Source organism: Monodelphis domestica, chromosome 7 (genome assembly GCF_027887165.1).
Source record: "Monodelphis domestica isolate mMonDom1 chromosome 7, mMonDom1.pri, whole genome shotgun sequence".
Classification (NCBI taxonomy): Eukaryota; Metazoa; Chordata; class Mammalia; order Didelphimorphia; family Didelphidae; genus Monodelphis; species Monodelphis domestica.
Genome location: NC_077233.1, coordinates 139,529,399 through 139,540,262, shown reverse-complemented (window position 1 = coordinate 139,540,262; position 10,864 = coordinate 139,529,399). Strand labels below are relative to the sequence as shown.

Genomic DNA, 10,864 nt, shown 5'->3' with positions numbered 1-10,864 from the left:
CCAAGTGTTCTCGAATTCCAGCTTTTTGGGGAGCCTACCTTTTGAATTAAGTCCAGCAGGAGGGTTCCTTGGCTCTGTCTTGTTAAGTTTGGTTTTCAGTCCCCTAGGAGCATGCACTTTGTGATCGGTAAGGAAGGGTTTTCAGAGGTCTGAACTTCTGCTCCTTCTAGGCTGCCATCTTGGCTCCGCCTCTCTCCTTGCATGACTTCTTTCATCAATGCCCCTTACCTATGAATTGACATGATTATTATTCCCCCTAGTCTCAAAAGAAATAATGCAAGAGCAAAGCACCTGAACCCTAATTCTCCAAAACACCACCAAAAGACCAGACCCTCAAACCCAATCCCAAAAAGACTATCATGGGTTAACTTTTACTTAGGTACATAATTCCCAGCAAAACCACAGCTACAGGCCAAGCCAAATACTTTCCCACATACAGAAGTCTATTCTCATGAAGTCAGCACACAAATCAATCATAGAGACCCAAGCGATAAGTACAAGTACATCAAGCTTCGGTATGCCTCAGTGACTCGATCACACAAATCAGTAACTCCCTACAAGCCACCAGTCTAAATTTGAATTGTGTTCCCAGACCCCCCAGCCTCCATGATATGATTGTTGAACTGTCTTCTAAGAACTGCTGATTAATTATTCCATTTTATTAAAAGCAATACATAATTTTCCTTGTTTGTAAGCTTAAAACTTCTCACAGGGTAATGAGAAAATCAAGCCACCTGCGACAAAAATCATTTATCTTGTGTGCAACCTTTATTCTGTCTGTAATCACAATACAAGAATATAGAATGTTAATCAAGTGATTTGCTAAACGTTTATGTATCACTCTTCCAATTATCTCTCTTTGATTTTGTGTTTATGCGTGCCAAGAGAATTGGTATAAAAATAAAGATCAGACATCGGGAAAGTGAAGCAGCTGTCAGATGCAAAGCAATCCCATGGCTGTTATGATTAAGCTGTCTTCCATTTGTTATTTTTGTTGACTGATTGTTAGCCACCAGTTGGAATACCCTGGAGTCTCAGGCAAGGGTGGACTTTGCCCATGACAATGTCAGATTCCCATAGCCTCCCTGAAGCTCCAATCTGGCTGGATCCTGATGACACTGAGTATGGGGTCTGCTCACAGAGGTAGATAGGTGGGATAACTTGGGGTAGTGACTGGATTGAGTCTAGGGACCAAGTCCTAGAGGAGAAGGTAAGGATAGGGAAAGAGATTTCATTATGCCTCAATTGGGTCCTCTTACACATTGTAATATCTGGATAACAGACAGGTTGTTGTTTGTTTGTTTGTTTAATCTTTACTTTCTGTCTTAGTAACAACTCTAAGACTGAAGGGCAAAGAGTAGGCAAACAAGGTTAAGTGACTTGCCCAGGACCACTCAGCTAGGAAGTGTCTAAGAACAGATTTGAATCCAATTCCTCCTGACACCAGGTCTACCCACTGTGCTGTCTAGCTACCCCAAAGAATATTTTTAACAACTAGCTTCTGAAAAAAAAGGAGAAACAGCATCTTTTTTAAGTTTAACCTGCTTTCTTAAGTTTAACCAATCCACATAACAATGAATCATGCTTTGATTTGCAGCATTTGCAGATTTCCAGTGTAAAAGCTCACACTAAACATGCTAGTGAGCCAGTTCAGGCTGGCCCTTGCACACTCCTGACTATGGATCCCTCAACTTTGTCAGGGTTAGCTTCTCCAAGCCACTAACTTGGGTCCCCACCTTTTGTGGCAACCAATTGGGAGATAAGGGCAATAGTTGTGACTGGTGGCAAGCATGAAACACTGCAGAATCTATCTTGGCTTTGAGCCTAGAGGCAAAACCTTGAACAAAAAAATGGGGCCAGTTTGATTCCATAAACTTTCATTAATCGCCCCCTCTGTGAGAAGCACTACCAAGTTGGGCAATGAACAAGGGACCTGTTCCTGCCCTCAGGTAGCTTCCAGTCTAGCCTTCATCTTCTGTGTCCTTAGAACTCCAGGGCAGGGAAGGCTCACTCAAAATCCTCCCCACTTCCCTAAGGACCCTCAGAACTTAGCACATCCCAATCCAGCCTCAACCCTCCAGTCCCCCTCGGAACTGTGACTCTTCCTCTTTGGGTCTCCTTTGCTCAAGGCAGGGAAGAAGTTGTAGGGAGAAGGCGGAGGAAGGAGGGGTGATGGCTTCCAACAATAACAGAGCTGGAATGGGAAGGGGAAGTTAAGATCCCAGGCTTGCCAAATGAACCTGGACTGTTAACAGTGAGTGCCGAATAGGACCGGAGAGATCTGGTGGCCACAGCCGCTCTTGGACATGACTACTAGAAAAGGGCTTTTCCCAGGACAGGTAAAGGGAGTCGAACGAGGGGAGGTTCTGATGGCGAGGCCAGGGGAGGGTGGCTGAAGAAGCCAGCTGGATCCCCAGGGTTTTCCAAAGGCTCCAGTCGGACTGGATACCAAAGGCTGGATTCCCAGGGTTTTCCAAAGGCTCCAGTCGGACTGGGTCCCAATGGCTGGATTCCCAAGGCTTTCCAAAGGCTCCAGTCAGACTGGGTCCCAATGGTGTTCAATGTGGCGTCTGCCTGCTGTTCTCTATACGGGAAGGAGCCTCAAACCCGAACCAGCCGCTTTCAACCAGTCTTCTCCTGCCTCTTCCCCAGAAACTCTGAGGAACCTGCATGAGTTGGTGGGGGCTTTGGAGAAGGAGCCTCGGGGTGCTGTCCAGCGGCTTGCTAGTAGGAACAAGCCGGGGGTGCCCTCTCTGCAGGCCTGGGCTTCTGAACACCCCGCAGCACCGAGAGGGGCACTTCCCCGACCACCTGTCTGCCTCAGAGGGTGCCTCAGCAGAGGCTGACCCGTTCTCCTCTGCTCTCTCCGCCTCCAGGCGCTGCTGTCTTTACTGCTCTCGGGCCTTCTGCTCCTGGGGGAAAAGGGTACGTAGGACGTCCCAGGGCTCTGTGCGGAGGGCAGAGAAGGGGGATGGGCTGGAGCTCTCCTGTTCCTAGGAGTGGAACGTCTGGAACCAAGGCAGCCTCCCTCATCCGTCCCCATCTCACCTAGCTCTGCCTGCCCCCAGCTCCCATCTGAGCCCGGCCCAGCCCCAGGAAATGTCCCAGATACTCTCCTTCTCCGGAGCCTGCATTTCCCCGGGACGCTGGGGGCTGCGGGGAGTGGAAAGGGAGAGGCAGCCCCAGGGAGAGCCCAGAATCCAGGAAGGGAGGGAGGAGAGAGGGAGAAAGCGGAGAGAGCACGTGATTCTCACTCGCACCGCTTTTCTGCCCCTCCGAGTTCTGCCTGCCTAATAGGAAGACTCGGTTTGGGTCCTGGATTCGCCGCCAGCTGGCTGTGTGACCCCGAACCCAGTCCTTCCCTCTGTGGGCTCAGCGTCCTTGAGTAAAACGGGGGACTCGAATAGTGCCCTTCCACTGCCTCGTCTGTGAACTAGGCCCGGCCTATTCGGAGACTAAAACTTGAGTTACAGAGCGGGGACCTGGCTGGGCATCAATGGCAGAGTCAGCCTAGAACCCTGTCGGGTTCCTGTGGGTGGGGCCTCCGGTGCAAAGGGCAGCCAGGACGGGAGACCGACTGGGGGCGTAGCTGGCCTCTCCAGGAGCTGCTCTCATGGCTGTTCCCGTCTGTTGGCAGCAAAGGGCACTTCCTGGGAATCTCGAATTGTGGGGGGCGGGGCTGCCCAGAGGGGGCAGTGGCCGTGGCAGGTGAGCCTCCGGGAGCGTGGCCAGCATGTGTGTGGGGGCTCCCTCATCAGCCGTCAATGGGTACTGACTGCGGCCCACTGTGTGCCCAGGTGAGTCACCTCTGTACCGGGCAGAGTGGGCAAGGGAGGGGGAGGGGGACACAGGAATGACCCCTCCCCTGAGGAAGTTACCACTGAACAGGAAGGTGGGGATGGCATTGGAGAAAGGTGACATGTCGGGCCTGAAATAGACTTTGGGGATCATCAAATCCAATTCCTCTATTTTAAACATCAGGGGAACTTGAGGACCACCAAAGGTCAGTGACTTCCTCAAGATCACACATCCCTATCAGCATTCTAATACATCTTTTCTTGCCTTAACAAAAACAGAAAAGAGCACATTCTGTTCTCCGTTATAGACATAAACATCGTCTACTAGAGTTACCAGGAGCCAGGCACAGTCAAGGTCAGAACTAAAAGGGCTCCCTCGCCATCACCTGGGCTCGCACTCTCGTTTATATATCGCAACATAAACTGAGAACCAGAAAAGGGAAGTGACTTGCCCAAGGCCATACAAGTAGCAAGAATCCCAGCTGGAATCTGACTCCAAGTCCAATACTCTTCCCATTACTGGAACAGGCTCACAAGCACAGCAAAACTTACAAATCCAAGAGGTCCCTTTGGGCATGAAGTTCTGGGTCGTACCAGATGGAGTTCTGGCCTAGGAGTCAGGACATCTGGATTCTTGACCCGGTTCTGCCAGTGACCCACTGCACATCCTTGAGCAAGTCGTTGTCCCTAGCTGGGTCTCAGTCTCCTCGTCTGTAAAGTGGGTGGGTGGGATCTAATGATCTCTTAAGTGCCTTCTGGCCTTGAGATTCTCTTTTCCTTGAAAATGTCCCAAGTGAGGGGCAGCTAGGTGCCAGGCCTGGGATCAGGAGAACTTGGGTTCAAATCTGGCTCAGACCTTTCCTAGCTGTGGGACCCCAAGCAAGTCACTTACCTCTGTTTGCCTAGCCCTTGTCCTTCTGTCCTAGAGTTGTTGCTAGGACAGAAAGTAAGAGCTTTGGGTTTTTTATCCGGAGTGAGCAGTATTGTAGCTTCCCATGGTGCCTCCTGGCAAGGGGTCACTCCTCCTTTAGGAGGTTAAGTCTATGCTCTGTTCCTTAGACCATCATTATAATTATAATCGCTCGCATTGTCCAGAGCCTTTGAAGGCACTCAAAGTGTCTCCTTGGCAACCTGGAGGGTAACCCAAGTGTTATTTATCCCTGTTTTACAGGTTATAGAATTTAAGGTTCAGAAGGGACAAAGGACTTACTTGCCTTCAGTCACATAGCAAGGAGATATCAGGACGACCTCAGAGCTTGTGATTGCAAACCAGTTTGGGTTTGTTGGGTTTGTTGGCCTCCCGACCCCTGTTTCTGCCTTTGACAGCTCCCTGAATCCCCGGGACCTGCAGATCCAACTGGGGGAACAGATCCTCTATACCAAGCCCCGCTACTCCATCTTAGTTCCTGTGCATCACATAGTGTTGCACCCCCATTATGACGGGGATGCCCTTCATGGAAAAGACATGGCATTGCTGAAGATCACAAGACCTGTACCTTTCTCCAACTTCATCCAGCCCATCACTCTGGCCCCACCTGGGACTCGGGTCCCCCAGAAGACCCTGTGCTGGGTGACTGGCTGGGGGGATATCAGGAAAAATGGTGAGATAGAGGGAAGTGGGATTGGGGTGACCCATTCTTGCCGTGGGCACCCTACCCTACCCCATATACACACACATGGCATTTGATGGGAGCAGCACCAGAAAAGGTTTCCTTAAACCACACGGGTTCAGGGGACCCCTTTGCATCCCCCAAAGAAGATCTCTTCCTTCTAGATCTGGCTAAAACTCCATCACTAACTTCTGTACTTTAGGCTAAGCATCCCCTCTCCAAGCTCTTCTCTTTAAGTATAAACTTCCTGAGAAGAAGGACTTGGTCTAACAGCATCCATCATCGGTACCCTGGCATGGGCTCATCAGCCCCCCAGCAACACCAGAGGGAAAGGGTGAGGGATAGCAGTGAAACTTGGGTGCTCTGAGATCAAGAGCCAGAAGAGAACTAAGGTCTGGGGAAGCTCAAGGTATCCCTCCCCGCTCGTGATCTGGCTCTGCCGCCCACGCCAGCATGAGCCGCAGCCACCCACTCCTCCATGGTGCCCACGGAGGCCCTTTGCAGCAGGAGGCCGAGCGCCCCATCTCCTGCCCTTGCCCACAGTGCCCCTGCCTCGGTCCTACCCGCTGCAAGAGGTAGACGTGCGCATCGTGGACACGCAGACATGCCGCGTCCTCTACGATCCGGAGCCCATCGGAGATGCGATGCTGTGCGCTGGCCAAGGCCAAGGGCGTAAGAGCTTCTGTGATGTGAGTCCCCCCAAACCCTCCCCCCCGAAGCTCTGCTCCCAGCTGGGTCTCCTCATCTCGAGCTCCCCCAGAGCCCAGGACACAAACACCATTGCTCTAGCCCTGCTGGAGCCCAGAGGACCACAGACCCTAGAATTCCAAGGGAACATTGAAGTCGCCTAAGCCAATCCCTCATTTCTTTGATGGGCTGTGCAATGTGGCTGAGATCAAGAGGGGGGAAGATTTGTCTAAGGCCACACAATAACTTGGGGCTACTGTTAGGCTCAAGTGTCACTCAGTCAGCCATGGCCCACTCTTCTTGGCCCCATGGATGATAACTATCCATGGGGATTTCTTGGAAAGAATACTGGAGCATTTCACCATTTCCTTCTTTTGTCAGGTAGTTAGAGGCTAAGTGACTTGCCCAGGGTCACACAGCTAGGAAGTGTTTGAGGCTGGATTTGATCTCGGCTCTTACTGACTCCAAGCCTAGTACTCAATCCACTGAGCCACCTGCTGCCTCCTAGACCCAAGTTCAGGTACTTTTTATTCATAGTCCAGAGGTCTATTCATGGCCCCAAATACCTCTAACACTATGCTTAATTTTTTCATTAGAAAGGTACTTTATTTTATCAATTACATGGAATAGCAAATTTCCACAGAAGTTATATGTTTCAAATGGTCTCCCTCCCTCCCTTCTCTCCCTATTCCTGAGTTGACAAGCAATTCAGTCTGTCATCCTATAATTAATGAAGATTAATATCTACCTAATATCATTCAAGTCAGTTTGTAATAAGTCCATGTATTTACAAAGCATCTTCCTCACTAGCACTTCTCTCTCTCTCTCTCTCTCTCTCTCTCTCTCTCTCTCTCTCTCTCTCTCTCTCTCTCACCCCCTCCCTTCCTCTCCCTCTTCCTCTCCCTCTCTGATGAGAGAACGAGGAAGGGTGAAGTCTGAGGATCTTGAGCCCTTTTATCTCTTGGGCATTCCTGTCTCCAAGTTCTCTGGATCCTGGCAGCCAGAGGCCCAGAACAATGAAACGGCGTGTGCCATTGACCCATTGCAGAACCCACAAATACTCTTCTCAGAGACCTCAGCTCTCCCTGGTGCAGAGCTCTGGAAGAGAGTCCCTCCCATTTAACCCAATCCCCTGCACAAAAGCTCCCTTCTTGCCTTCCATGAAAAACGGTGCCTGGCCTTCCAGCTCCGCCAGCCACCCCGTTCCTGGTTCTAATCCCGGGGAAAGCCAGTGCCTTACTGGTCCCTTCCATCAGGGCCATCCATCCGGCACATATATTGTTCAAGATTCTATTGGCTTCTGGGAAATGTTGCTCATGTTTCTTCTTCAGGAGGCCTCTTCCCTGCAGGCCTCTCGGGATGCCAAGAGGCTAGACCAGCCCTTCTCCCTCCTTCACTGGTACCCAATATGATCCTCTCCCCACAGGAGAGCGCCCTGTCTACGGGACCACACAGGAAAGTTCATTCCTGTCTCTGGGCCTTGTTTTCTCCTCTGCAATGGTCTCTGGATTGTCCATTGCACCAAGGGGCTTTGATAATAGAGACTAGAATGGATGAAGTGGGCTTGGCACACTGTGAAATGATGTTACTCTCTTCTTCCTACCCCTTCGCCTAGGGAGACTCTGGGGGCCCTCTTGTCTGTCAAGGGAGGAACAGAAGGTGGCTCCAGGTGGGTGTGGTGAGCTTCACCTGGGGCTGTGCTGAGCCTCAGTTTCCAGGCGTGTACTCCAGGGTGTCATCCTTCGTGCCCTGGATCCGTCAGTACGTGCCTCTGCCCCCTGCATTGGCGTGACTCCCCCGAGCTCTGGGGACCTCGGAATCCTGACACCGTTTTCCCATGGCTGCTCTTCCTGTCTTCCTCTCCCCATCCTCTTCTCTGCCTGGAGTCCCTCCTGCTCTCCTCAGTTCTCCTAGTCTAGCTCCTATGTTCCCTGCCCCCTGCACTTACCTCCATCACAGCCCCATTCATGCCCTGGGCCCAAGCATCAGGAAGGGAAAAACAAGCTCAAGTGGAGGGGCTCAGGGGAAAAGAAGAGAGATTTGGCACATGGAAAGGAGCCGAGAATTGATGGGTAAAGATTTCCTGGTCCGGAGGTGCTCCCTGGCTGTGGGCTGAACTGGGGGTGGGATGAGGCAGAAGAAAGGCAAGGGGAGGGCCAATGGACACGGATGGAGTGAGTAGAAGGACGGGGGTCCCACTCTCTTCTAAAAAAGGAATTAAACTATTAAACTGTCTGCAAAGAAACCTCCTTCTGCGTCAGCTCCATCAACCTTCTAATGGCCTGGTAGTTCCTGAATGCTCCTAGCTGTGGTGAGGAGACATTGGAATGGAAGCTCTGAGACCAGTCACCCTTGGGGTCCCTCCTCAAACCAGGGATCTCCGCTGAGGGACTGGAGTACAGGATGGAAAGAGCAAGAGGGCGGAGGCCATAGGGATAGGGAAAGAGAAGTCTTTCAGCATTTTCCTTCATCTTTCCTTTGTGCCTAGCCCTGTGTTTTGCTCCTGAGGGAGAACTGTCTCCTTCATTGGCATTCTTCCTTAATAGGAGATACAAGGGGAGCCTCAAAAGCATGTTGTCAGCCCAGAGCCTGAAAGGCAGCTAGGCAACATAGTGGATAGAATACTATAAGGGTAACGTGGAGGACCTGGATTCAAATCTCACCTCAGATCATTATAGCTGTGTGATCCTGGGCAAGTCATTTAATACCTCTGTGCCTCAGTTTCCTCATCTATAAAATTAAGGAGTTGAACATGTTGACCTTTAGGATCCCTTCCAGCTCTAAATCTATGCACCCAGCACATCTGCCCACACTTAACCTTGCCCTCTGAGAAACACCAGGACCAAACACGTCTCTGTGCCAATGCCAAGGGCTCGGATCCAATGGCGATTGCATAAACTCACACAAAAGGTCAGTCCAGGAAGGATCCCGGATCCTGGGATGGTGAGGCAGCTTCTGGAGGTGTCCCAGCTTCAGAATCACACAGAGCCTTCATTTGGAATTTACACTTTCTGGCGTGAAACAGCTTTTGATCTGATTTCCAGCATAAACCAGCCCCTTTCCTGATGGTGGCTGACAAAAGCTAATCCCACGAGGGGCTGAGACTTTCCCTGGCCCCTGAAAGATGAGAAGGAATTGGTTAAAGCAGAGACTGTGGTATGGACATTCCTCTGCAGACATGACCTGGAGAGTATAAGGGATCATCAAAAGACTGGTATGTCTGAAGGAGAAAATATAGTACAGAAGAAAAAGGGGAGGGCAGGGTTCAGTCTAGGGCAAAGATTAGTCAACCTGGAAAACCAGTTAGCATTTAGCTAGCTTGGGTTGGGGCTGGGGGCACGGTAGAGAGGACCGGGATTGGAGGCCAAGTTAAATTCGTTCATTTATTCAACAAGCATATATTTTATTGATTGATTAAGCACTAACTCTGTGCTGGGCTCTGTACTAGGTATGGGAGATACACAGAAAGAAATGTAGAAGTTCCTGCCCTCAAGGAGTTTACATTCTATTAAGTCAGAAACCTAGCTCTCCACTGAAGACCTAAGAGGAGATGGATTGAGGTTCTGAGTTTATAAAGCGATTAAATGGGGTCATGCCTAGAGAAATTCCATGGAGGCAAACACCAAATCACTGAGTCACAGCTGTTCCATGGGAAGGGTACCATAACTGGTTTTCTGGACCATGAATCTCCTCGGTGGTCCTTCTGTGGGTGTCATTCCTGGAATAAGAGCTCTGAGTATTCTATCCAGGGAAGTATTCCTCTTTTCCAGACAGAATAATGGGGAAAAATTCTTGGAAGAAGATTCATTGAGTAGCTACCAGCCCCTCCACTAGCAGGCCTTCTAGCCCCAATGTGGCAGAAGCAAGTTCATTTCAACAAACTAATTAGATGTTTCCTGGGTACAAGGCCCTTTTGTAGGTGCTAGGGAGTACAACAAGAAATGGGACAAAGATCCTCCTCTAAGAAAAGGAGGAAAAGACATTTCTACACATGGCTACAATACAAGGGATATGTGAAGGCCTACTGGAGGAGGTATTATTTGAAGGTTTATTGGAAGGAAAGAATAAAGAATAGATAATCTATGTCTCTCCGCCTTCCATAACCTCAAAGGGGCCTCTGGTAGCAGCTTTTATTGTTTTCCAACGCCACTTACAAATACAGAATCTTTGAATCTCAGAATCAGAAGGGGGAATTGAGAGACTCTCGTCCAATCCATATCTGATCATGTATTCCCCCTATGACCTCACTAACAAATGACCATCCAATCTTGAAGACCTCCCATTCCAGAGAACTCACTACCTCAATGTCCTAGACTCTAGAGGCTAATTCCAAAGGCTGAAGAGGCAATCATTCTCCCCTACCCATTCTCACAATCTAACACTAAAGGTCTCTAATCAATAATCATATGACAAACTTTACTTCAACAGTCCTGAAAGATGAAAGCAAAAACCAATCTATAACCCACATCTATTCCAGTGTGTCTTATTGAAGTGCACATTCCAGTTAGTGGGATTTCAGGGAGCTTGAAAGTTTCCAGGAACCCCTCAATGCTTCCAAGTGAGGAGGAGAATCCTCTGGACCTGTAGAGTCCTCCACCAGCCGCCACACTCTAGCAATATCATCATCCATGCAATTGGCACAGGTTAACTCTTTGATGGCAATGCTTCTGCTTACCCAGAAAAAAAACCCATTGTACTTCTTAATTTACTAGTAAAAGATTATCTTTGTGATTAGCCATGAATATCTGGGAGCACTAATTAGCCAGGGTA

The 10,864-nt window shown here is 49.8% G+C and overlaps 1 protein-coding gene across 1 annotated transcript; it reads left to right on the top strand.

Annotated features, from left to right (window-relative positions):
* The first annotated feature begins 1,960 nt into the window (after positions 1-1,960).
* Positions 1,961-10,548, top strand: LOC100009787 (tryptase-like). Its single transcript, XM_007499310.3, has 6 exons — positions 1,961-2,339; positions 2,877-2,925; positions 3,638-3,797; positions 5,124-5,398; positions 5,951-6,096; positions 7,710-10,548. Exons 1-6 carry the CDS (start codon positions 2,307-2,309, stop codon positions 7,884-7,886), a joined length of 840 nt encoding a protein of 279 aa, XP_007499372.2. The 5' UTR covers positions 1,961-2,306; the 3' UTR covers positions 7,887-10,548.
* The last annotated feature ends 316 nt before the right edge of the window (positions 10,549-10,864 follow it).

What these genes read in the sequence shown, in the direction of transcription:
- LOC100009787 (XM_007499310.3), top strand. Translation starts at nt 2,307, where the DNA reads ATGACTACTAGAAAAGGGCTTTTCCCAGGACAG. An exon ending in AAGGGCTTTTCCCAGGACAG is followed by an intron (nt 2,340 to 2,876) that starts GTAAAGGGAGTC and finishes CTCCGCCTCCAG; the next exon opens with GCGCTGCTGTCTTTACTGCT. An exon ending in GGCGTAAGAGCTTCTGTGAT is followed by an intron (nt 6,097 to 7,709) that starts GTGAGTCCCCCC and finishes CCCTTCGCCTAG; the next exon opens with GGAGACTCTGGGGGCCCTCT.